The sequence below is a fragment of the Rhopilema esculentum genome, chromosome 15 (assembly GCF_057945365.1).
Source record: "Rhopilema esculentum isolate cy_ngs chromosome 15, ASM5794536v1, whole genome shotgun sequence".
NCBI classification, from domain to species: domain Eukaryota; kingdom Metazoa; phylum Cnidaria; class Scyphozoa; order Rhizostomeae; family Rhizostomatidae; genus Rhopilema; species Rhopilema esculentum.
In genome coordinates, this window is record NC_142829.1 from 7412461 (window position 1) to 7440101 (window position 27641).

General features: G+C 36.5%; 2 protein-coding genes across 3 annotated transcripts in view; both read left to right on the top strand.

The window, feature by feature from the left end:
- Positions 1-27641, top strand: part of LOC135685278 (solute carrier family 67 member A2) — a 73666-nt gene that overhangs the window by 17244 nt on the left and 28781 nt on the right. Inside the window, exon 5 of one of the 2 annotated variants that reach the window (XM_089112828.1) lies at positions 181-10874. The exons of the other annotated variant lie outside the window; for it this stretch is intronic. Within the exon in view, the coding sequence (XP_088968954.1) occupies positions 181-278 (98 nt within the window). The 3' untranslated portion in view covers positions 279-10874. Of the gene's footprint in view, positions 1-180; positions 10875-27641 lie in introns of those variants that run through there. 2 annotated transcript variants of the gene reach the window in all.
- LOC135685283 (uncharacterized) lies at positions 21296-25379 on the top strand. The gene is made up of 2 exons (XM_065201172.2): positions 21296-21860; positions 22455-25379. Exons 1-2 carry the CDS (start codon positions 21468-21470, stop codon positions 23868-23870), a joined length of 1809 nt encoding a protein of 602 aa, XP_065057244.1. The 5' UTR covers positions 21296-21467; the 3' UTR covers positions 23871-25379.

Sequence of the window (27641 nt, forward strand, 5' to 3'; positions counted from 1 at the left end):
TTCCAACGTTTTACAGAAACTACCATCTTTCGCTACTTCGCACAAAGTTATTTTTTAAACAATGCCTCTATCTCTCTGTTATCAACATTTGACATGTTACAATGGAACCTTTATTGTGGCACTAAGACCTCCTCTGTTCTTCCAGGGAGGTTTCTAATATGTTTTTCTGCGTATTTACAGGGTTTTTCTGTGGTTTCATCTCTTGGAATGTCCGGAAACAAAGTATAGGGCCGGACCTTTTCCCGCATCAGCACTTGTGGCTATGTCGTTATTTCTAACCAGATTTCAAGCAACAGTGTAGCCAACAAAAGGATATTATCAGGAATAATTTCTGGATTAGCATCTTATTGATTTAGTTCAACGAAATTTAAAGCAACATATCTTTAGAAAATAAAAAAATAAATAACCTTTTTATAACGAGAGCTTGGCTGTTTTGTAAATACAAGTTACAAATCTATTGTAGACAGAAATAACCCCTAGTTAAATATATCAGCTGTTAAAAATACATTTTTATACGTTTTGTTGCCTTTGTTTTTGCCGTTGTATTCGTATAATTTACTGTAAGTCAGATAAAACAGAGGTACTCTGGTCTGCAAGACAAAATCAAGAAAAAGAATTCTAGAATTTTGCGTTTTGTATGTATCTTGCTTTTCAAAGCTAACCTACAAGGCTAGTATTTTTATGGATCGTGTGTTGGTTAGATCATTAGTAAGTTTCGCAATCAAATTTCGACCATTAATATGAATTAAGCCTTTTGTTTGGTCAGGTATACTGTTTGCCTAGTAATGGTAACACCTTAGATTTTAACAATAATAATGAGAATAGTTATTGATTGGTTATTTACAGCTAGTATAATAGATAGCTAAAATTCAGGTATACTTATGAACAAATATTTTTTAAAACTTTTCATTTATTCTGTTAAAAACGTTTAAATCTTAGTTCAGGAAATAGGCATTGCATGATAGTGCCAAGGCCCCTGGCCCCCTCCACGGTATCTCAGTCCTTGTAAAGACACCTCCATCAGTTTTGGTTGAAAAAATTACCCATAACGAAAGAAGCGATTTGCGGGCCCTTCCCTGTGTAGAAGACCATTTCTAAGGCATCATAAACATCCCTTTTGTACATAGAATACAGGAAAAATACATTAAGCCTGGCATTTTCTATGGCAAAGAATTTCTGTGTTCTTATGCCGCTTGTATCACCGTTCATTCAACATCATTTACACATGCACTGGAGCATCTCCTGAACTGAGGGGTGAATCAATATATTTTTTTATTAAAAAGGTATCTAGGCCAAGATGGCCTCTAACCTAATTAAAACATAAAAATAACGATAAAAGTTAATAGAATTACTGCTAGTATAATACTTATATAGAAGCCTCGTACGCCTTAGGTTGGAATTGTGTGAACATATGAAAAGACGACAACGATAGCCTGTCAAGAATCAGGAATGATGTAATACTAACCCCAGGCGATCACAGTGGGCGATACTACAGAAGTGTGGGCTGTGTGGTTCTATAACTTCATAGTGATATCAGGCCACGCCCGATGTTTGTAGCGTTGTTGTGAATGTGGGTTTTTTGGGTATAGAATACATGCTATATATAAGTATATATGTAGAAGTGATATTATATAGTTATTTTTTATACATGTAGGTTTTTTACATTTTTTCATACGAACCAGTAAATTTAAGTTCAGGCTGATTGTTCTTAATTTTTTCGAAAATCTGAGGCTGGATTGTTCTTAATTTGTTCTTAATCTAATAGGGTGTAAGTAGTGCGAGTGCTAGCTTTTTCGCTCCAGGATGGTGTTCAGGCCTCATTTGCCAACAAAGTGAGTGAGACAGCCTTTATTTGCTGACAAATTTGAATATTCACCGAAAAAGCATCCACACATCGCTAAAAATCCTCGATTTTGAGAAAAAACGTTGTTCAAAATTGCATTTTGCATAAGCTCAGCCTCAGCTTGTTCTTAATTTGTTCTTTAACTTTTGACCAATTTTGAGGCTCGTGTTCTTATAAAATTGTTCTTAAAAATATACCATGGTTGCTTGGTGGTGATAAACTCGTAGTGAAACACACATATGCATTGAAACAAAGACAGAGAAATAATTATAGAAGATTACAAATTAGGTAACAACTGAAAAGAAATAAAATTTTTTCTTCCTGAACAAGTTAGAACTGTGATTAGGTCATACTACCTAAAATCTTTTCCATTAAATTGATTCCAGTCAATTTAAATGCATAATTAGGCCATTATACAATCATCTAACGTTCGACTATTTGATTTATTCTACGAAATTTCGTCATTAAATTTCGGAAAATTTGAATACTTTCAATGAGTTTCATTTATCTACAAGTTCGCTACAGTAATTATCCTCGTAATTTCTGTTAATTACATTTCCATTGACAAGACTAGGCTAATAATCGATTCGTGAAAATTCCTCTCAGCTGTTGGTGTGTTTTATGAATTCGGTAATGCATTAATAGTGTCTGTTTCCATGGTGAAACTGCAGCTTAGCGGATGCAACCTTGGCTATCCCAGTCTTTTATTTGCTTCTGAAAGCTACATGGTATTCTTTTGTTTATCATTGGTAAATTTATTGTGGCTGTAAAACTAAGGCAGTGATAATTACTACTGTTAGAATTTTCTTAATTTTGAAATTTTCAATTTGCATGCGAGATGCGTAGTGTGTTGCGCGATGAATTTCTGTAGAGCTGTTCAAATAAAAATTACAGTTATTAGAATTCAGATCGGACTTTTCTTGGCATAAAGGATTACGTCAAGCCTATCTGTAATTAAAGTAAGGTTTTTAGATCCAAGGACATTGCCAATATTAATGTGTGTATTAATAAAATTATGAAATTGTACATCGTCTTGCAAGTAACTTTCTTACTTCAGTGAAATCTTTATTAATGAACACCTTCCAATCAAGAACACCTTTCTTAATTGGATAGAAAAGCATGACCCAAAACAGTTGTTCTCTTCACGACACGCTTATATCTCTTAAAAAGAGAGGAGAGTGAAACTGCAATATATGGACTCCTACCAATATATGGATTCCTGCATAGTATTTACAAACGATATAACCTATAACATGTTCAGAAAATGATTCATTGTTAATGTGCATCTCGCTATTTGTGAATGGTTTTTGCGGGAAGATGACGCCACGGGGTTGCCTAGGTTGTGTTTATCCTTCCCTTTTCAACATTTAATCAATTAAAGCCCATCGAAATAACTCGAGGGAAGTGGCGGACAACTGGGGGAAAGGGGGATTGCCCCCCCAGATATTTTGGAGGACTATGACTTTTTTCTAAAACAATGGGAAAATGTGACGTCATTTTATAAAAAATAGGCTCCACCCCCTAATATTTGACCAATTGTCCGCCCCTGCTGGAGTGTAAAAGAACAGCATGGGGTCCATTTGTCAGTGAAGTGTATGTAGAGAAAATAAAATGATTTTCCAACACTCTAGAGGATGTGTTTCTTGATATCTACCATAAGCAGCAGTGTCTCAACTCAATGCTCCATGCTCTTGGATTAGCTCCCTCTTGCAACAAACTCTTCTTTTGGCAAATCTTGCATTTTCTTATCGACAATTATCGTTGAACAGTCAACATAATATGAATTGTCATTTTCTTGGTGTGAGCCTTTTTCAGTATAGCAAACCTGTCTATGGTACTGAAACAGAGCTAAGAAATACACTTTCGAGAAAACCTTCTTAAGCTCGTTATAAATTCATCGTTAGTAAGTGGATCATGCCAAGAACTCCACGCCTTCCATAACGTTCCTGGATAACATTTCAGAATCGTCATCCAGTGCAAAGCCATTTGAAAATTTACTATTTGTAAACTTCATTGGATTGATTATGATTTTAAGCGTTTTGTGGCTGGACTATTCTGCCATTGCAAAAATTGAATGACAATGACATTCTAAAAGGTTTATTGTTTGTCTTCAAAAAAGCTTTTTTTATTTTGAATATCTAAGTATGCAAAAGTCCTGAAGAGGGGCAGCTTCGGTTTTTTTATTGATTTCTGTACTTTTTGAGTTCCTACTTGTAATTTTTATTTTACACTACTAGCCATCGACGTTTGTGTTGAACTTCCTCAATGCACACATTTGAAAGCATACACCTATTAGAAATTATTATGATTATTCAGTAATGCATTAAGGTTAAGTCTTTAAAATGTGTCTTGTACGACCTCAGGACTCTTAACGGCTTTTTCTGCTTCATTTGGATCACCCAGAATACGTACTTTTGACGTCGTTACCATTATCACTATAAACGTCTGCCATGAATAACTTTTAATTGAATTGAATTAACGTGAATGAATTGAATACTTGATCATTGAGTTGCCTTTTCAAGGGCCTCCGAATGTTGCTGTATTTCTGGACATGAACAACAGCAGCAACATCAACAGCTTACTTTATTTGCTGACATGAATTTTTACATTGCCATTGTAACATCAGGCACCGCGGAGCAGGGGGGGGGGGGATTTAGCCCCCCCCCCACTTTTCTCAACGCTCTGCGGTGCCTGAACATATCATTTATCCTCTTTGAATGGAAATCAGAAAGAACTATATAAGAATGTTGGCTTGTCAGAGTGTCGGAAATAATTGATACCAAGAAAAGATTTTGGCCATAAGTGATCAGAAGAAAGAGTCATGAAAAATCAATATACGTGTAGTATTTTTCGTGTGTGTGAATATAATGAGGTCATTTTCGTGAAATGACATCAAAGTGAATCTTTTCATAATTTTATGGGAATCTCGAGGTTTTTTTATTAAAGATGCACAGATATGAGTCAGTTCTTCACAATATTTGCCAATAAATCGACCGTCATTTGTTAAGATATCAATGATTGTTTTTCATTATTATTATATTATCTTAAGTTGTTGTATCTTTTCCTTTTAGTACTTTAATTTGTCATGGGTTTTTGAAAAAAATTATCATACACTTCAACATTAAAATCCTCATAGCTAAATACATAACAAGGAAGAGATGTTATTATTTATAAGAAAAAATTGACGGTTAGTGATAGGACCGTACGAAAAGAGGCGGTCAGCTTAGCATTGTCCTTAATCTGAGAAAGTTCCAAATATGACCAGAAGAAAAACGTCACCACAAGGTTTTAGCCAGGGGTGCCATGGAGAGGGCTCGGGGGCTCTGCCATTTTTGTTGAAATTCAGAGAAATATCAGGAAAGCTCAGCCTCTCTCAACAATCGACCACATGTTTGGTTAGGCCAAATCCTTGTTGGCAATCCGTTTATTATACTATAGATTCTTACTATAGTGATATGGGCAATTTACTATCAGTCTTTCCGAGTCGCTTAATAGTTTGAATTATACACAACATAGAACCTGTAGCACAAATGCTAGTATATTGGGTGTGGTTATGAATGCGGTTATGTGTGCGGCTTCTAGATATTGCTTAAAGCAAAGGCCCTTCCTAATTTTCAGGACGGCACCCCTGGTTTAAATATAGGCTTCGTGTTATTTATTATTAAGCTTTGAACCGTTTCAGTTTTGCTGATTCATCACCATTGATGTGAAATATCGGTGAATGCCATCGGCGGATTTCATCGCTAATTGGCTTTTTCCAACTTGCTATTCGCATTTCTTTGCCGTAGTGTCTTTAAAAATTCGGCTAATTTTGATTAGTAACCATGCTTAATGACACCGGGGCATGTTGGAATGGCTCTAGCCACTTGTAACGCTTCCGTTAAAATTTCATAGGCTTTCCTTTGACATTGGAGTCGCCACTTTGCCACAGAGCAAAAGTTGCGCAGTGACGTCACTGGGCCCTATGTCTAGCCGTTTCTGATTCAGACGAAAATGAAAAAAACTGGTGCCCGAAATGAAAGCCGGGTTCAGAACCTAATTAGATTAAACAGACACGTGGAAACCGAATTTCTGGCAACGCCGAAACATTTAACCAGGTGTTACTTTAATTGGAAGCTACTGGTTGAGATTTGAAGTTAATTTGTGGAAAGGCCTCAAGACCTGTCACGGTACACCGCCTCAATAGACTCTCTAATTATGTCAAGTATATGAAACTAGTTATCTAATTGGCCTCAAATGGAGACATAAACTTTCCGGAAAATTAGAAAACTTTGTCGCAACTTATTGTTTCTCTATAAAATTATATAATGATACCTAGTGTTTCTACGCCAGTTCTTTCATCCACTCCTATATTCAGCTTAAAAAGAATCGGTTCCGGGGTGGGCTTGTTATTCGGGTTCTCGGGTTTGGTTTGAAAGTTCTTGTCCCAAAAAGTATTTTTATATCTTACATTCCTAACTAGGCTGTTTGATTTCGCAAATTGTACTGTTTTTTATTTGGTCTCTAAATCAAATTCACCTTTTTATACGTTCTCTAAATTTGGAGACCTAAAAAATATTCAAGTTAAACATAAATCATAAAAAGAATTGGAATAAGTACCCGAGCATCACTAATTGAAGTATGCCAGTGTGAACCCTCTTCCCAATACCTTACCATCCTATGAAAAGCTTTGAAAGGGCTGAAATCTAAAAAGCATTTCCAAAAAAGCCACTGTTGTGAAAAATATTTCTGTACTAATCTTTGCAGATGATTTGGTCATGGATGTTTTAGATATGACGTGCAGTGTTGGGTCATATGTCATGCTCATGTTCTAAAAGTTGATCTAAAGATCGCAGAAATATCTGATTTGCCTTCAACTCTGAACAAGAACGTAGTGCTAGGTTGTCTGAAATGCAATTATGCTTCCTAAAAACTGGTATAATAAGTTGTTTAATTTCTTTTTAATATAATAATAAAAGATTTTCCTGAAAAACACTAAAGTCTCTACTTGATGAAAAGTCAATATTGAACCCTTTTTTCTTCAAACTTTTCAACGATTTTAAAATTTTCAATAGTCAAGAAATACCTAATACCAAAAAGTTTGTTCTATTTGCTATTGTCTTTGAGATATATTTTTTTGCGATATTTATAGCTAGCCCCTATTTCTTTTATTTTGATGTGTCGGATAGTCCGTCTTGGCTGTAGGCCATACTTCAGTTCCTTTTCATCTTATAATTTTTCTTCCTCTTCAGGCCCATCACTGCGTCGTAGACATCTCGGATTTATAGATGGGTTTCAAATGACACCATAAATTCTCTTGTAGTTAGTTTCATAACTTTAAAAAGAGATATAAAGAGACCTTGGGCGACCTGAAGCGAACTGAAATGTCCGCGCTATCAAATTGCAAAGCTATCTTTGCCATGTCATCTTGTAGTTGGATTTTGTGTTCAGCAACCAATCGGCGGGTCTCCAGTCACTGCTCTTGATGCCAACAGAACAATAGGCTTTTCATGTCTAGTGTCCATTCTTAGATTATTTGAGCTTTGGAATTAAACTGAAAGAGTTCTCCTTTCTACTTTGGATTTTGGATGATTTCATTAAGCACCTTTTGTAGACCGAACAGTTAATCTATCATTACAGGGCTGGGTGAAACTGGAATAAGCTGTAATCGCTTCTCATCTTAACGAATCCACCAACCATATGACAACTTTGTGGCCAGTTATTAATGCTGTAATCAGATCTCATTTTTGAATAAAGATATCTTCTCTGAATCGCTAAGATCATTGCATATTTGATACAAACTACCAAACCAATGGCCTTGTGCGCCCGTATTTGTTCCTTTGCATATATTCACATGCACCTTAAAGCTTCTTTGCATATTTTAATAAATTACACCTAACCTTCAGTGATTTGCAGGACATGAAGCTCCGTCAAATTTCGACATGATGGAGTAGCAACATCAGTGGTAATTTATGTTAATTCTATGTATTTTATGCTGATTTATGTTGATCATTTGATGCAAGGAAGAAAATTAAAAAACTTAAAGCAATGTGCCACAATTTATCTTCAACTGTATGAAAGGCTTGTTTGCTTTGCCAACCGCCAATAACTCCATTCATGAAGCACTTTGTGCTACGGTCAAAGATGCTTCTGGATCCTTGCTAGAATCTATGTTCTCTTTGGTTTCGAGATGCTGGTTTTACGTCATTTTGTGCTCCTTGACCGCGGCCATATCACACAGACGATAAAGAATGCAGCCACACGAATAGATATCAGGCTTCTTAGATTATCGAAACGGTTTCACTTTTCAGTTTAATTACGTCAGCAGCCCAGTTCCTTTGGAACATGAGACAGTGCGCTGTCCAAACAAACCAGTCCCTTAGATTTCTTTATACCGTATTGCTTCCATTTTTGTCGAATATCTCCCTCACAATCAAATACAAACAGTACATAATTCAGCTGAACTAATATGGTTTAGGCGTAGTCTTAGCACACTTTGTATCGAAATGCATTCCTATACGTAAGACAACGAAAAGACAGATCTATAGGGAAACAGCTGTTTGTTCGCTCGTAAGCCCTATGTGAAGAAATATAGGTAGTTACCCTTCTTTTGCTTTGGAATGTTGCGACACACTTAGCTACTTGAAAATGTATAAACTTCCATTTTGGCATATGAGGCATTTTTAAACATTGAGCTCTATACAGCTTTTAATTTTGAAGAAAGGGAAGTGGGGTTGGGTTGAGGGTTGCCAGTAGCTTTGCTGGCTGGGACTTCTTATAGGTTTGTAAAACCGTCAAACACGTTAGTGTTAGTCATAAAGCAGGCACTAGCATGAAAATGGTGCTAGTGCCTGCTTTATGACCAACCTCTCACTGCTCATAAGAATCTTTCCATTAAATTATATCGCTCATGAATAATAATCATGCCTATTCTACGCTATAGATCTCCTTCAGGGCACAGGTCTCTGTACTGCTCTTATGGAATATAAGATTTTAGGACAGTGGCTTTGATAGTAAACACTGTACATATCTCTAAACCCCACCCGAGTAGAGTTTCTCACAGTTTCTGGATAGATCTGCAGCCATGGAATCTATTGTGTAGCAGTTGTTTTGTGGGAGGTGCACGCCCTCCATGGTTGAATAACAGGCATTTAAACTTGCTGCAAGAGCTGAAAAATATGGTGATATCTTGCTCCGATTTGAATAGAGCTTAAGATAAAATAAGGTTGCTGAAACAAAGACTACTCCAAACATTTTCTCCTCAACTACAATGAAAATGTAAAGAAAAAGAAAAACATTTGTAGAACGTGTCATTTTTTAGATGTGGCTTTAATTTTTCAGATGTTTTTTTGGAAATGTCATTGTATCTTTGGATTATTATATTTGGAAATTTAAAAAAAACTATTGATTGATGCACTGGCCATTATTTTTCTTGAGTTTTCACATTGGGCTTTTATTTCCTTCTAAAAATAAATAATAATGAATGACAATGCTATAACAATAATGACGAATTGTTTCCTTTGCGGGTTGTTCTAGAGCAGCGTGTTATATTTATTTAAATTAGCTTATGAGTGTTCTTCTGGCTGATAAAACAAATCGATTTCCACCACCCAATGCACTAAGCTTTCTTTTAGTATTACGGCAGCAATTAACAATGCGGAAATCGTTACAAGAAAAATACTGATCACTTTCATGAGGTAATTTTGCGTACCTCTATGCTCTATATAACTGCTGAATCAAGTCCCTCCCACAGTTCAAAACCATCTCGGCCCTTGAATGATAAAGCTACGGTTATACTGGCTTAGCCTTTTTGGTTATATCCACTAATGATTTTTTATTCGCTAGCTCTACCTTGTCCTTTAGCCTTTCACTGATAAAAAAATACACAAACAGAAACAGTACTTTATCATTATATAATAACAGAAACATGATTATCTGTCAGATTGGCACAGTAATGGATGACTTGGTAAAATGTCTCGCTGAGTTTGGTAGATAATTGTTTAACTTTCAATAGACTGCCATCTTAAATATATCGATGGTTGTTCTCCCAATCACCGAGCGCGCTCGACACAAAGCTTGATTTCTTGAACTTTAACAATTTTGTCAGAGAAAACAGGTTTTAGCAAATATTGTACCAAAAGCCAATGCATCTAGCATTTGGGCAGAGCTACACCACCAGACTATTGCTTTCAATAATTGCTGCACCGTTCTTTATTCTGTCATCCTTAGAAATATTTGAATCTCCTACAGAAATTCTTCTATCTATATAAGTATGATCATTATTATTATTACTATTATTGGTAGACTGGTATTTGCCCGGTAACTGTAAGGTTATTTGATCACTGACTTTGCATTAAAGATGAGAATTTAGATAAAGATCATGCTTGTCCTTTAAACCAACAGCAGCATTGATCTTTGGTTTCTTGTATTGTGTTGCCTTTGTGTTCGTCACAGGGCGGAGAGCAGACAGAAGCGTCAAAGGGTCGAGAAGTCATAGCCAGTTTTTTTCCAGATTTTAGTTTCTTATCTCTCATTCAGATAGGAATTTGTTGAATTTTTCTTAATAATTCCATAAAGCTAATGCAAAAATTCCATAAGATTTTGACGTACCCTCTTGTTATCAAAATCTTGGTGATGCTTCTCGTTTAGTCCAATGAGCGTGTTCAGTAAATATTTTAATCCAAATGGTTTGTAGTATTTAAATGCTCTTTTGTAAGAGCCGAGTGCAACTGAGATTCGACATATGCAAAGATTCAGCCAGGATCTACCTTTATTTCTGATATAAACCTTATTTCAAATGGAGAGAATTGACACTTAAAGGAGTTAGGGGGTATCTTTTATTAGAATTGTAGCGTGCCTCCAGTGTAGAAAAACAGTTTGATTCCTCAAAGGCATATACCAACAATTACAAATCGTAAGTTGGACAAAAAAATGACCTCATTGGAAGTTGGCGTGAATGGCCTAGAAGGTAAAGGAGCCGGAGTTTTCTTCTCTACAGCGAAACTTCCATTAACAAATCAACAAGCCCCTTCTCCAATAACACCACACCAAGTCGACAGCAAAATGATTTTTTTCTTAAATTTCTTTCCTGCGATCGTCAAAGACTTACAGACGTAGCTTTCAAACAATGGACATCTCTCTCGATCGGAAAGTAGCTCGTTCAAATTCCCTGTTTCAAGCCAGGTCACGATGCAACATCATTTTGCTGCTAACGAAGTCAGTTTGGCAACTTAGTTCTCATTATTAGAGAGGGGGTAGGGGTATAGTCATTCTGTCCCAGGCACCGCACACCATTCTAAAAGTGAGAGGGGTTAAAGACACGTGACCGAGATTTTTTTGAGGCCACGTCCTTTAGATGGCCGAAAAAAGCCCCATGTAAAAAATACCTGCTTCTTTCCACTTATTTTTTATAAACAGTGTGATTCAGAGAAGATATAAATTGCTGTAAAAAAGAGATTTAACATGATAAGACAACAAGAAAATGAACAAAAGAGGGTTTATTATTAGGGTAGGGGGTTAAGGTAGGCCCAGTCAAGAAGACCTGCTACTGTTTAGGATCCGTTTGAGTAAACTTTTCAAAATTGTGTTAGAGTAAATTTTCTAAAAAAGTTTCTAGCCTATTATTGCAAAAAAGTGGGAAGGGGCTTTAGCCCCTGCTAGCCCAATGGCTGTCCGGTGCCTGGTCTGTCCGACTTACTTACGTAAAGTCTCTTTTTCTTGGATAAATTCCTCGTCTGTACTATTCTTATATTAACACTTTTTATAAAAATATAGGCTATAAGGATATCAAGGCTCAAAATCGCTTAAATTGAAGAATAATTAAAGAGTAACGCAAGACTCAAGCTTCGTCAAGAGTTAAATGTTTTGCTAATTTGAATTTTTTTGGAAAGCAAAGAAAATGCGAATGTCATGAGATATGTGCTGAAATACACATATTCGGCCTGGTGAAATAGAAGGAATTGAGATTGTAATTTAAGGATAATCTTGGGCTCAAAATAAAAGAAGATTAAGAACATTAAGGCTCAACAGAAAATTTGGTGTTCTTATAAAAAGTTTTTTTTGGACAGAAAGACGCCGTGAATTGTTGGGTCTGTTTTAAACTGCCTACGATATCATGGATTTGCAACGAACTCAAATTTCATCGGTGTGGGGTTGGTCAAACATTTTCAAGTTTTTGGTAGGAATGGATACCCGTGTTATCGGTCTCTCCCAAGCTACTTTATCAAACGAACGATGCAAGAAAATGTCCGGTGGCTGGTTCATAGCTGTCATTTTATCATATAAGTAAAATTTCTGTTAAAAATATCTAAGATAATGTGAAAGTAATGTCAATGACACCCACAGACCGGCGACACTTAGTTTCTGTTACGTCATTTATGAGGTTCGCCTTCACAAATTATCTGAATAACCCTGAATAGCTATTTACGCCATTAAATAGCGGGTTTATAAATATCGATTAGTGGGATCGAAGATGCGAATATTGCTTCCTTTTCTATTGTTCATTGATGTCTACGTGTTGTACAACTGCGAGAAAACTGATTATTTCGGTCTATAGTATATCTCTTAATGACATGCGGGTTCCCTTGGTGTATCATTGTGTCGGTGTTTCATTGTGTCAAACTACGCCAAAACAGATACGATCCGAAAGTCCAAAGCTCCAGAAAACTGTCTTTCGATATTTCATCTTTCTAGACACTGAAAACTTTACTCAGTAAAACAGTGAAAATTTGAGTCTCATTTTTTTGGCCTTCAGCGCGGTAGTTTACTGTGTGACTCGCTTTCCAAGCCCCAGAAGGTTTCCTTCTTAGATGTCATTTCATCTCTATTTTTAGCAAAATTCTTTTCCTCGCGTTGCATTATTGTGTTTCCTGGTTAGAAGTTTATTTATGCATATTAACCCTTCAAATGGATCACCATCATTATTGGTTGTCTGAAGGATAATTTTGAATATGTAGTCGAAAAGGTGTTAAGCCAATTTCTCAATGGCTCGAGGGAGTCATAGTCACAATAGAGTGGCTTAGCAAAGACGTCTTAAAAATCTATTTTCAAATCTGTAAAATCGTCTTTTTATGAAGAAATCTTTTTTTGGAAACTTCATACGCCTTTTTCTCTTTTGTGCATTGAAACATAAAATATGCAAATAAAATGAAATTTATTGACATATGATATGAAAATTAAATATTTCTTTCATCTTTCTTGTCTTCTGTGGCATTTTGTTGAAAGGTGACGCATCCAAGCCCCTCTGTATAATCGCAGAAATAAAATGGCACATACAGACTACAGGAATGTCGGGACTGGGGTGCAAAGTGGCACATGTCTGTCTCAGAAATGGTCCAAGACGTAGTGCCCCTTTCTACCTATGCCCCCAGCTTTTAAGTGCTTCTGACGTTCCGACGTAGGAGATTTGCTGTTTTTCCCTAGTAGAAATGTTTGCAATCCAATCAAAAAAATGGTCCGAGATTCCCCTTCAATGTCCGGAAATTTTGCAAATTTACAGTTGGATTCGCGGTCAACTCGCTAGTGTAGATGGCAAAAGCTGAGCTGTATTTAAGAAACTGGTTTGGTTTGACGCCTTCAAATTCTCATAATGTCACTTGTTTAATCACTTGTGTCTTCTCAGAAACATTAGAAAGAAACTCTTTCGCAAGAAAATGAAAAAATTGCATAAAAGAGGTGTTTATTTAAAAATATATTCATATAGACATGAATTCATATGTCACAGCTTGTCAAAACTATGAAAAAACAATGTAATACCAACCTCAACCAGATCACATTGGGCCCTCTCACAAAATCTTGTGTCTATAGGAGATCTTGGATCCAGTTTGTTGTTAGAATAGGGTGCCCAACTTGAAAGGGGCGTGTGTCAGTATAGATATTCTATACTGCTATATATAACATATATAAACATGTATACATGTTGTCTTTTATAATTTTGAGTCCTTGCTAGCTCATCAACCAATCCACCAGGTAGAGCATTTCAGGGTTGTTAGTGAAAAAAACGATTCATGTTGTGAAAGAAGGTTGGTAGAGATACACAGTTTGACACGCTGAAAAAGATAGGATGCAGTTCCCCAAATGCTTTTTTAGATTGGTGTTCTAGATCCCAAGCCTCTTCAATTGGTATTAGACATTATAAGTGACGCCATCTTGTTGTAGCGTCTTCTGAATGGCGTCGTCTGAATGGCGCAGCCCCCCTCCCCCACCCACAATCCGGTTAAGCTCTCTACGGGCCTGGAATGGCGTCGTCAGAGTGGCGTCGTCAGAGGCTCTGTTTGAATCGCTAGGGAGCGATTAATCTAGAATGTGAGTGAACGTTAAGTCTTGTTGGACATGAAAAATTATCGTTTATGTTATATGGTAATTTGTTCTTTTCACGAAATTCCTTGCCCCTTGTTTCGGAGTTCGAGGTACACAACATGCTTGGACTTGAACCGAATTCTCCAATACCCGTGAAAGCGTATCTTGATAATGGCCAATAGTACTACCTAGAAGCTATTCTGTTCGATACTATATCGTCAATGAAAGCTTATATGTTGTATGCCTCGATTGATTGTTTACATGAAGTTGCCCACCAGCATACTTCTTCGATTCACCTTGGACGAATGCATGAGTCACGATGACGTGTGCCCGACCAGCCGCCGTAGAAATATGTAACTGCTATATCCTTCGTGAATGCATTGGTAGTGAAATTCTTATTATGAATAGAAGCAGGAATTTGATTCTTCTAGGTACATGTTGATGGACAGACGACGTTTTTAGACTGTGGTATAAATGAAGTGTGCCACTACAAGCTCAACTTTTAATCCTTTAGTCCTGTAGTGGTTTCGTGTTACATTTTATCAATGAGTAAATGGTATGGTATAATGGTTATGAAAATTTTTTTGCGGTACAGAATTTGCAAATGGCTTTGAAAATAGCAAACATTTTACAACAAACTAAAAGCTTTTTCGTCTGACACTCCTCAGAGCATAAAACGTCAGAATATAATGGTTACAATGATATGATTTTTATTGGTTAATGGTATTTAAGTTGGGTTTTCAATGAAATCTAAACACTGTCAAGAACTTGTGCTGTATTCTGCAAAGGACAGCACCTTCTAATATCGTTTAGTCTCGAAAAATAGTTTTCTATTTTCCAAGATTCTATATAATTGAATAACGTATGAAGTTGTACATACGAAATACATACCAGAACTTCAAAAGTTTTAAATCTTGCTCAATGTGCATTTTTTCTCATATGAAAATTCTTAAGTTGGGTGATTATTTAGAGGGGTGGGGGTGTTTAAGGTTAGATTTGTGTATGAATCTGTAAATAAGATTTATTTGGAGTTTTTTGTAATTATATGTTTAGGAGTTATTTTTTCTGCAGAAATTTTACTCTTATTCTGTAGCTAATACAAAGCCACACAAAGCTTCTTCAAGGAAGAAGTGTGGAAAGTTGAGTTTAAAAGGTTTAATAGATTTCTGCCTAAGTCGTCGTTTTAATAATTATGAATATATGCACAAATAAACAACTGTAAGATATATTTTCTGTAAAAGTTTTGTCCCGCATTTGGTAAAACGTTTTTCTACTTTGCCATTGTATGTGGTCGCATCTTAGATCGCACATTGATAAACTTCACACCATTCCAAGTGACTGAGCTGATGGTTTCCAGAAAATGGATGCTTTATAGTTGAGAATTTGTTTGTATTCTACCTCTTGACAGAAAGATAAAACTTGAAAAACAGTTTTCTTCCGTTTTCAAAATGTATCCACTTCTAAATTCGTAAATAACATCAGATATTTATTAGCTATGCATGTAAAAGAGAAATAGATCATGTTCAATAATAGAATATTCAATAGTTTTGATATCTGATGAATATATGATGAGAATGTTTTGCTATGTAACAGGGCCTTGATCTGGCAATATCACTCAGTAGGCTGTACATAGAATGATGACCCAGAACAATAGGGTTGTGGCCCCTTACATACAAAAGATCTACTATACCAAATTATTGTGGAGGAAGAGGGTGCGACCCCACATTCCTCAGTAGGTGAAGGCCTGCAGGCGTGGTAAAGGAAGTAAATGAAGCTCAGAAGCTTGTGATTAAAAATGGACAAAAAATTGAACGCTTCTAGCTTAAAGAAAGCTAAACATTCAAGCACTTGATGTGTGATCTGTGAACGTCTTTCCATTTCTAGTACTAATTTTTACCATCGAACTAAAATAACACAATGGATTATGATTATTATGATAAAGGAAGTAGCATTGCAGAGGTGACCAATTACTTCTTATTGGTTTACAAGGATTCTGTGATAAGCCCTCACGCCCAATACATTTTGCTGATAGAAAGGAATATATCTAAGTCTGCCTTGTTTCCGGCTCATCCAGCTGATCACACGATATCCTGGATGGAGAACGGCTAGCAGAATGCCCGATGGTTTGTTCTTTGTAACATTGATTTGCATATTTTAGCCACCAGCAATTAAGAATTAAGAATTAAGAGCAAAAACTGAAAGGTGTCTCATTAAGCTAATTGGTCATACACTAACTACGTGATACAAGAACAACTTATAAATACGACCCTTATGTTTTTATGTATTGTATTCTTTATACGAATATGAAGCTTATAATTGGACAAAAATTAAGAATATGTCGAGGCTGAGATATTGTGATAATATTCTGGTCAATGCTTCATCAAAAATGCTTACTAAGATGATTGCAATGTAAATTATTGTTGAGGACATTGATCAGTAAGAACATTTTTTTAAAGATTTAGCAAGGCATGCTTTTTGCTAATTCAATTAAACAATACCTGCATCACATTACACTACATTACCTGTCTAAGAATTTTTGACCGTTAATAGAACTAAATATTTCTTAATTAATACAGTGCCATTGGAACGAAATTCATATTACGAGTGGGGGGGGGGGGGGGGGACTGCCCATTGTACTGCCTCTCAATCAGTAGACTGCTATAAAGGAATCATAGAATAGTTTGACAGTTATTGGGGGGGGGGGGGCTCGAGCTCCCCCAGCTCCCCTGCTTCCGACGGCCCTGTGATATAGTCCTAAAGAGCTACTTTTTAGCTAGAAAAATAGAACAAAAATGTATTACAACATAACATAGAACAGAAACAGAACACCAAATTAGTCGCAAGGTGCCCTTCTTTCTAATTTATATACAGTAATCGAAAAGATAATAAGTACCTAATCGTGAAAAGAATCATATCTGTTCCATCTTTAAGAGTTGAACTTTCATGCAGTTTCTGGTTGGGGCTGAAGAGTATCGAACAGTAAGATTGTTTCACTATATTTTGCTTCTCTACGGGAAGTCTTAGAATCGAAGCTCCAAATTGGTGAAGTTTGAGAATTAATTAAGTGTAATTGTCAGGTTCAAATTTAATCGACAGCTTGACTTTATATTTTTTCAAGTATTTTGAGCCATCAAGACAAGCCCGACTATCATGCAAAAATGTTGAGGTACATTCATAATCGTTCCGAAAATGTTATCGTGGCAAAGAAAGATGACAGAGGATTTGTGCTTTTTTCTTGATTCTTACCAAATGTACACATTGTGTCACTAGTGAATGATTTAAGAAAAATTTTAGGCACAAAATCACAAACTTGTGAGAATATTGGGGCACAGAAAGAATTGAGGTTTTCTTACATTTCCAGAATTGTAAATTGGAGACTGAAGCTAAATGTATCATTAACAAGTACAAAGTTGTAGAATTTAACTATATTGATTTACGGAGCTATTTTTAACCGGCAGTGCGAGAATTTCTCTTTTTTCATTTGCAAGTTCAAATAAATTCACCTTTTTGGAAACTCCTGACGACACGGCTCAGGTTTCTATTTGTTTGACTATAAATCTTTTTTTAAACTGTGCAAACATTTGTTATTTTGTCCACTAGTGACACTTTTGATTGATGTACATTGTATAAGCATGGTTAAACGTTTGTATTTGTCATCTCAACAGTCAACTATTATCTCTTAATTTAGGTTATGATTCATCTTATCTTGTGTCACGGTCTGTGTTTCGGAAGCCACTCTGTTTTGCCGATCCTTGGTAGGCAGCATATAGCCCCCAAAATTTCGGACGATAAAATTTTGGACAAAAGCACGGTCCGAAAATTTTATCGTCCGATAATTTTACTGTCCGAAAATTTTAACGTCCGAAGATGTTACTGGTAATAATCTATGTAGAATCTTTGAGAACAGGCAATGTTGATAATGTAGAAAGGGGATGCGAGACTGCAATTCCAACATGGGTAGATAATAAAATAGAAATAACTAAAAAGTGGGAATTTAATTTGATTTTGTTAGCTATCACTTAAAAATGCATGCAAGGTGCAGTGTTCAGTCATCAACTACAACAGGATTGTCCTCTTCCTTTGATTTGCTTGATTTATTCTTGTCGTCAGTATGCTCATCATCAGGTACGATTAGTGGCACGGCCTCCTCAAAATTCTCTTATTCTCTTTCTTCTGTGTTTGGAAATGGTACATCTCAGAATTCCCCAGTTTTTATCGCCGTTTACATTTTGTCCGAAATTGTTTTCCGAAATTGTCCGAAATCAAGAGTTTTTGGTAAGAATTTTCTGTCTTAAAATAAATATTTGTAGTTTGATGTACAGCTTTTCCCGCATAGGTACCAAATTGATTGCCGATCGCTCTTAATGCAAAATTTTAACTATCTTTGTATAGTAATGTCAACATACTCCTTTTTATAGAAAATATCTGTTGCTTTCAAGCCTTTTATAATTTGAAATTTCTTTATTTGAGAAAATAAACTTTGAACATTTACTGCGCTTATCCAATCTCTTTCTACAAACCAGGCCTAAATAACTGCCATTGACTACCTAAATAAAATTCTCTCAGTTTCCCAAGTTGTTCCTTTTATAACTGTTGTCACTTTAAATTTTGTTAGCCGAAGTAGTAAACATTTAATGGGCTTCTTACTGAAAAATCACTTAGAAATAATCAATTTTCAGTATTATGTCGCCAAACTTTTCCTTCCCGTGTAGCTATGTTATGAGCAAAATTTTCATGGAAAATTGAACTTTTTCCAAAACATGCAAAGATAATTTTTTCAAATTGGCTGAACTAAATTTCAAGTGCTATCTTTGAAATTCAAGTCTTTTTGTTATCAGTAAATTTTACAACTTCATCTGCTACAAATCCATAACCTCTGCGTTGCCTTTTGCTAAAAAATTGAATGTCCATCATCAATTAAACGAGTAAGAATCTCGTATAATTGCAGTTTAAAAATCCCATGATGATGATCGTAAAAGTAATTTTATTCAACGGCTTTGAATAAAGTGTCACCGACTGGCCAAAATTCAACCACACAAATATTCATGTTGAAACTCATCGCAGCTCAGGGCATGTTCAGTCGCATTATGCAGCCTTGACGATCGAAATGAATAGCCTTTATTTAGAATTTCTTTAAAAATTGCTTCTGGAGAGGGATTTTCAATAAACCTTTGTCATGCAAAAACCTATTTTGGACCTGTGGCCCGGTCGCGTCCTTTCTTGGACGGTATTATCTCATTCGCCATTTTGCTATTGATCTTCATGATGCAATTGTTAATGACTGAATTATGAGCAATTTAAATAATTAAACTGCACGGTTCTGGATTCATTTTGCAACAAGTAGACGCATGTCGCAATGGTCAATCGGTTTGTTCAATATTACCGTTGGTCAAATGCTCTGATAAATCATGAAAGTCTGAAATTCAATTTACAGAAACTGAGCCACCTCTTTCTACCTCTATTTAAAACCATAGCTAGAAATATTTAGAAGGTATCGGAGTTTCTTGTGAGTTTTACGTGTCTTTATAATGCCAAAATTGATTTTGACCGCTCAAAGAAGGATTTTCACAGGTCAAAAATTTAGATTGTACTTCGTTTTTAAAAATCCTTTCCTCTAAGCCTTATTCAGATCTCTAAGCCTTATAAGTCTTTTTTAGGTCTTTAGCCTTCCCTGGGAAATTAGCTGCGAGGGCTAGCCTTTGTTTATACAAAGAGGGGTACAACAGCATTTTGTTTAAAACAAAGGAAATTTACTGGGGCTGTAGGGGCGATTGCCCCCTAGTTAGTATGTTAAAAAGGCACTGAATAGTAACAATTTAGGAGCAAAGAAAGTAACACAATAATTACCTAACTATAAATGTCAAGCACGTTGGATCACGATCTAGACAACATTTAAGTTATGGAATATCATCAAACTTTAGTGCAGCTAGAAAGAGCCTGTCTACGGTACATTTACTTATATTTTGTTCATATGAAACTTGAATAAAATTGTGTCATATATTTCTTTTTAGTTTGCCACGTGACTGAGAAAACTTTAAATATTTAACGATTTACGAAATAATGAAAGAAGACAATACACAGCCATTTCCATTCGCTCAATCGAACACGTTGTATTTTATATTGCTTTTGAGAACACTCTGCTTTTCTCCTGCATCAATTTTTTATCTAAAAACCCACAGTTATTTATCATAAAATCAATCCATCAAGCAATATGTGCCCTGGGTTGCAGGACCTTTTTTAAAATATGTTTACTTAAATTGCAATTCCAGCTTTATAATTGAACGATGCACGGTGAAACCTTTTAAAGATATGCTCCTACCTATCCCACAGACTGTCATTTACATAGATATTTGAGACTAGACATTATGCATGCAATAGAACTAAATGTCTGCACCATATAACTTTACTATTTATTTTTTAACAATACCTAATTCAATTTCCTTCTGGTGGGGTTTTGTCATCTGTATCCAAGTAATTATTTCCATTCAACAAGATTTAAATACTTCATACTTGAAACCATTCTGATGCCCAAGCTGGCTTTATGAGCTTTTTCAAGTTTTGGGCTCTTGAACACTGTAATTTTTTGTCGAAGAAAAAAATTTGACCATCTTGGGTGAAATTTTGAAGGTTTTTCAAGTCTCAGATTCAATCTGAAATCGATTCTCAGGTGATGCACAAATCTCAAGCTGTATATAGAAATAGGCACCAGGCTGCTAAATTTTTCAATCATCTGGTTCAAGTAATAAAAATGCAGCCCATTAATATTTCAACCAGTGTTTTTACTGAAAAAAATCAAGGCCGTTAGAGCTGCAAAATTTACCTTATTTAATAAATTTGATTGCTTTAAACTGTTCGCGTATTTTGCTGAAATCTGCTGCCTTTTGTATTGCCGCTGCAGAAAAATATTGCTCTTATTTATTAGCTTCAAAATTTCATCTTTTAAAACGCGAACTTTCTGTTTGTGGGCTGCCTGTGGTCTCCGGAATTTGACGTATAGGAATTTTTAAAGACTATTGTTAATTGTCTAATAAGCGTCCTGTATGGCTGAATGGCGTTGATTGACAGACGCATTCATTTCAGAACAATTGCTTCGAAACAGACAAAAGGGTATATACCAATAGGAAGTCCTGGATTGTTCTTACGAGCAACCTGTGACTTTATAGAGATAATTCTGAATTGCAGTTTTAGTTTCAATCAAATGTGAAGCGGCATGATTTAAGGGTGTTCGAAGAGCCTGTTAGACGAGAGTCACCTGGGTGGGAGTTTCAAGCTTTAGTTTTTAGATCAAAGTTTTATACACACCGATATATACTGAGCTGCAACTGAACACCACATAGTAAAGTTCGTCATGGACGTTATTATCGATGACGGGCCTTTTCTCGAAGATATGATGGACCGTCCAGATCGTCCACGATCGCATACTTGGCCACTTCCAGATCCAGGATTGCTTGCAGTGGACACTAAGACTGAGGCTGAGCAGAGCCCAGAACCATGTCAGTCTCATATCTCAGTTCAGAATGAAACTCAGGAAAGTATCAAGAAATATGGCGAGGGAGCGAGTCCAAGGAAAAATAATCGCAAGAATGCATGGGGAAATTTGTCATACGCAGATTTGATAACACAAGCAATTGACAGTTCACCGGAGAAACGACTGACTTTGTCCGATATTTATAATTGGATGGTTAAAAATGTTCCATATTTCAAAGACAAGGGAGATTCTACATCCTCTGCTGGCTGGAAGGTGCGTAGGTGATCTTGGTTTTGAAATTCGATCGTCTTTCAAAGCGATTTAACTTTGCCTAGGCACGTTAGAACACGACAATCGACGCACCAGTCGTGTTGCTAGAACATAGTTGAAATCGGCCTAGGCAAATATTGCTTCGCTGTTCTTGTTATAGAAATCTCAACACTTCAGTGCCAAGATAAAATTACGGTAGCATGGTTCTAGTTTTTATTTAAATATCATGTTAGTTTGTATAGTTACTATGTATTTCAGGGTGTCGAATTGCTTGAAATTGTTCGGTAGAAGACAGCCATGTGAACTGTACTTGCTACCTGCAAAGTTTAGGAAAGAGTGTACGATTTCAAAATTGTATTGCGAGTGTGAAAATGCAGTCGCAGTCCATGGAATTTTCAGTTTTAAATAGTAAATGGTGATTTATTGTCTTTGACAAGATCTCCACCCCACTGTGTCATCGAGTATTTATACTTGTGTATATATCTGTTCGTTTCCGTATTTGCAAAATGACGTATTAACCTACAAATGATTGCTCACGTAAAGATAAATAATCCAAAATCACCGCGGTTTATAAATGTTTTTATCTTTCCTCTACAGAATTCTATCCGCCATAACTTGTCACTACATAGCCGTTTTATGAGAGTTCAGAATGATCAGAGCGGGAAAAGTTCTTTCTGGGTTCTCAATCCTGATGCAAAACCTGGAAAGTCACCGAGAAGACGGTCGGGATCAGTTGATGGAGCAGGTAAGGCGGAAAGGAAAAGAGGTGGTGGGAGGAAGAAAAACACCGCTGGATCGCCTGAGGAATTCGGTAGCAACCTCTCTCCTCTGGGTTCCGCATCATCGAGCTCATCACGTAACAGTAAAAAGAAAAGTCAGTCGAGCGATTCAGCCGCAGCTACGTCCCCTTGTTCCAGCACCGACTCATTGTCCAACTTACCAGACCTCGACGAGAACGGGGGAAACTTCATTTTGACAGCAGATAGCTTTACGCGCCCTCGGTCTACGTCTAATGTTTCTACTCACAGTAGTGTCGGCCGGCTAACACCGATTCCAGGAGAAGAGCTAGAGGATGATTTTGTTTCGCTTTCAGATGCAGATCTTATTGTGGGAAGTAGACCGAGGGGTGCATCAGATGCGGAAGCAACTGCAAGCCTTGTTGAGTCGATGACTTTAGGTCGGCAGACTGACACAATAAATCTCGATGAAAGCCTCAAATTTGATTCAAGTTTGATAAATGGTGGTTGTGGATATGCAGATGATACAGCTAGAACGCATTCTGATAGTTTTTCTTCTGTTCAAAGTGGTGATTCTGGCTACGAAAGCCCAGCATCTTATTTTGTGACACCTGCAGTCCAGACCAAGGCATCCATGCCTCAGCTTCATACCATGATGCCAATGCAGAAAGCCCCTCCACCATATCAGACACCACAGACAAACCAGACTCAATTCACACCTGTAAGACAACAGAAACCAACAAATATATTTGGTAGGAGTCAATTAGCCTCTTGTGGGCCTGCTGTTCTTAGTGCAGACAGAAGAAATCAAGGTTTTTTCAACCAAGCCAGCCAACCTCAGCTACAAATCAACCAGCGAGGATATGTCTCTTCTCAGCAGCCAACAATGAGAAGGCTTCAACATATGCCTCTTAAGGCCAGTATACCTTTCTCTGGAAGCTCTCAGACTACAAGCCTCACATCTCTGTCAGATCCTTATCTACCAACCACACTGGCTGGACTGAAAGAGGAGAGGAATGTGACAATTACTAAGAGCAGTGATTTGTCACAGTGCCAGTGCTTTTCTATGCCAATGGAACAAGATAGTGATCCATTTCCAAGTGATTTATCACAACTTGAACTTCATGATTTCAGTGATCGATTTCAGTTGCAAAGAGATCTTGAAAGTATAATTCGTAATGAAATGGGGGATGGAAGTTTGGACTTTGAACCAACGTATGTTAATGCAACCTCAGTGAATACGATGGCGATAGCTGGCCAAAACTGGGTCCACTAATCTTTTGAGGGCTAGAATACAAATGGCTTTGGACACTGTGTTTCTCACTGGCAAAGCATTTGTCCCCTTGCATCCATTCAGATGGGATATGGTGTTGGTACTGACGCTTATTCAAGGTGGAAATATTGGCTCTTCTAATAGACTGTCACCAAATCTCTTGACTTTGAGACTTTACAAGCTCATCTAGATTGGTGAGAAATTTCATCATTCTTTATACTTTTGTATTCATCTAAAATGGGGGATTTATAAGCCATTTTCAGTATAAATGATACTAGTTGTGTCGTATGAAGCCATAGTGTAACAGCCACAAAGAAGAATTTTGTCAGGGTTCAACAATAATTCTACAGCTGGTCTGTTTGAATACAGCCCACACATCAAGCATCAACATTTAATACTAGTTTATGATTAATTAAGTCAAAATACTGTGCCTCCCCTCTGGGTACAGGCAAATGGTTTTGATTTTAGAATGTAAATTAGGCGGTTTTTGTTAAGTTCCTTTGCAATATTTGAACCACAGACTAAATGTTCTTTTTAATTATGGAAATGCTCTCATGGATGATCAAACTGTACACTTGCTGATATGATAGAGTGTAGAATATTAGTTAGTTCAGTCTACTGAAATATGCTGCTATAGTTGTGTTCATTGTACATCTGTAGTATTTGGTTTCTACTGAACCATTTTAGCCTTAAACAATTTGCTGTCCATTTCGAGAGTGAACACTCTAATAGGGATCTTTTCTTCCATTTTATGTATTTTCAGCAGACTAACATATTTAGGATTAAGCTATGACCCTGTGTGTACATATTTGATGCTGTTTACTAAAACCTGTATATAGCAAATTGATAACAATTAGCACATTATATTTGATTCTTTAGTTCTGGTGTTTTCATAATGTTAGTAGATCGTCATTAAAAGAAAGACCATGATTTTGTTGGAGTTGGAATCATTCACTTTTAATTTGGGACACAAATTAACCAAGTGTATGGCAAATTTCATATGTTTTTCGTATTTCGACGTTCCTATTAGATTTTTTCCGAACACACTAGAGACACACTTCGCTTCTCGCGAATCCTCATTTTCTGTCGATCGAATTACATGTCCTGCCATTATCCACTTGCTTTCAATGATTTGTTTTTTTATGGTGAAGCTAAAATTTTGTTCAAGGGTTCGCGTGGAAAGAAGAACCATTTTACCTGCAGAATAATTGAATATAAATTATTTCTTGCGTTCTTGTTGCTTGCATATAAACAGTGTTGTGTTTTGACGTGACAAGTATAATTTTGTTTTGGACTTTCTCGTTAGTTTTGGAATATTTTTTTTAAAAGTAATTGGTAATATAGATCTTCCGCGAATCCGATTCTGTAGGCGGTTTATATAAACTAAATAATCATGTAACTTTAGAGTTTTACGCTCAAGGTCTTGCTCCATGATACACGATTTTAAAAGTCGCAGTTATTTAACATTAAAATGTATTGAATGGGAAATCATTGAAAGGACAATCCAGCCTACACGTTGTCATTAAATTAATACGTCTCGCTTCTCACCCCCTATAATTTTTGTTATTTTCATTTGTCATTATGTTTTATCCTATGATCGGCTTGTATGTCTGTCTCTTTGTGAATGGACTATTTCGGGCCTAAATTGTGTATACAATTTGTATTTCGCAACCCAATTTTATCGGCGGTTAGGAATATTCCATTTCTGAATCTTATATTGTCCTGAAAGTTATTTTGTAACCAAGGGTGGATTTATACAAAATGGGTTGCCAGGTTATCAATATCTTGTGATATATTTTTAAATTTACAGCCTGTGGTATTACAAACCGTGAATCTCTATGAATGCAAACTGTGCATATTGTCTTGCGAAGTTCTGACGCCCTCCCAAATTGAATAAGTCGAGTATTGCTGATGGTGGAGTAAAAAGCGAAGCAGTTTTCAAACAGGTTTGCATTGTGTAGTGGGCAGTAAAACATCTTTGTCTGATCTGAATAATGCAAAGAGGAACAGGAAGCCTGCTTAACTCAATTCCATAGATAAAGGATGTGGTGTTATTTAGGGAATTACATGAGATATCGCCGAAATATCTAATTGGGTTTCAGGGCTGAATGTACTAAGGCTATAATGAACATATTCCAAAAGCAATGAAATATTAAACAATAATTGCAAAGATAGCGCAAAATGAGATTACGAGCTTTGTGGCGGCCCCGAGGCCGTCGCCCGTTTACCGCGCGCCCTCGCATGCTATTTCCCGCCAAAATTTGTCTTTCATTCGACTTTATGCAAGGCCTTCGAATCGAACGTTAGTTATCCAATGATAGAGAAATGAAATGCTTGCTGCCAAGTTTTGTTTTGGCGAAGAAACTTTGTTCTATATTTTAACGAGAATAAACCATTCAGCTACACCAGAACCGTGTCATTTGACCGTCATTCAACTTGTTTTTAACAATTATACAAAAGCCAAGGGTTATGTTTTCGGTATCCAGGGTCATGGTTACGGTGAGGCGTTGGGAGTGTGGCACCCGCTTTGAAAAAATATTCGAATTGTCTGCAAATTAAGGATGGCTCACCCACTTTTTCGGCAAATTGGACGCGTTTTAATGTGTTAGGATGATGAAATTTGCGTGATACATTTATTTCTGTTCTTCATCCAAAATCCTTTCCTTCACCCGTCTTACCAATAATTTTTTGCACGTAGCTACAATCACTGCCAAAACTCTCGGAACATTTTTGATATTTTCAACGTTTTCATGCATCCATTCCCCTCCCCCCCTCCCCCCTTCAAACAATGTTGTCTCAAAGCAAAGTCAAGACATACTTTTGTGGCAAACCTTTTTCTACCGATCGCTGTGATAAACGAACGCCGAACGCATTGTATGCAACATTGTTTTAGGGGGGAGGGGGGTTTGTCTATAAGAAACACGGGAAATTTACGAAAAAAGCAAACAATTAGCAAAATATGTAGGTGTTCCAAGGAGTTTTGGCAGAAATTGTATCTATCACTTTAGCAGCACCAATTTTGTCCACTATCTTTAGAATAAGACAAGATAGACAGGTCCATAGTGCTGTCAAGATAACAAGGGGTTTCTTGTGCAAATGTTGAAAAAGCAACAGCAAAAGTATAAATTGGCTGCTTCGCGAAATTAACAATGGGGCTCAACCCCATTTGCCCCCATAGTAGAACACACCTTAATTTCGGTGATAGTCAAATTGGTATATAAGATTAGATAAGCCAGGATAAATTGTTGAAAAGTTTTTTGCAAACATTTTCTAGATCTCGATTATTTGCCGTATATTGGCGGTTTTTGAAACGAAACGAAATTTCAATAAATCAAGTTGAAAAGAATCGACAGAATTTACCAGATTATTTGTGGGAGCAAGGCATTGCAGTGCCACAGAAATCCCTTTTAGTTATTAAATTTCATGGTAAACAAGTTAATCAAGCTTATTGGATCATAAAGCTTCCGCGCCTTCGTGTGGTCAGAACAGTATCCACAACGTCACAAACCATTAATTCTTTTTATGAAAATTTAACGAACCAAGTTCCCAGATATACTCATCTTAACGCAAACAGTCACGTTATTTTCCCACATTTCTAATGCTCGCAAACGGGGAACAGCTTCTCTAAAAGGTTTCAATTCTAACATCAAGTAGATGGGTGTTACTGTCTGCTATATGTAAATGTCTTGAAAGTGGCCAACGGTTGTAAGTAAACTTAATAGTCGGTTTTAGCAATTCTCTCTTTGCCACTCACACTCAAGGATAGAAGGAAAA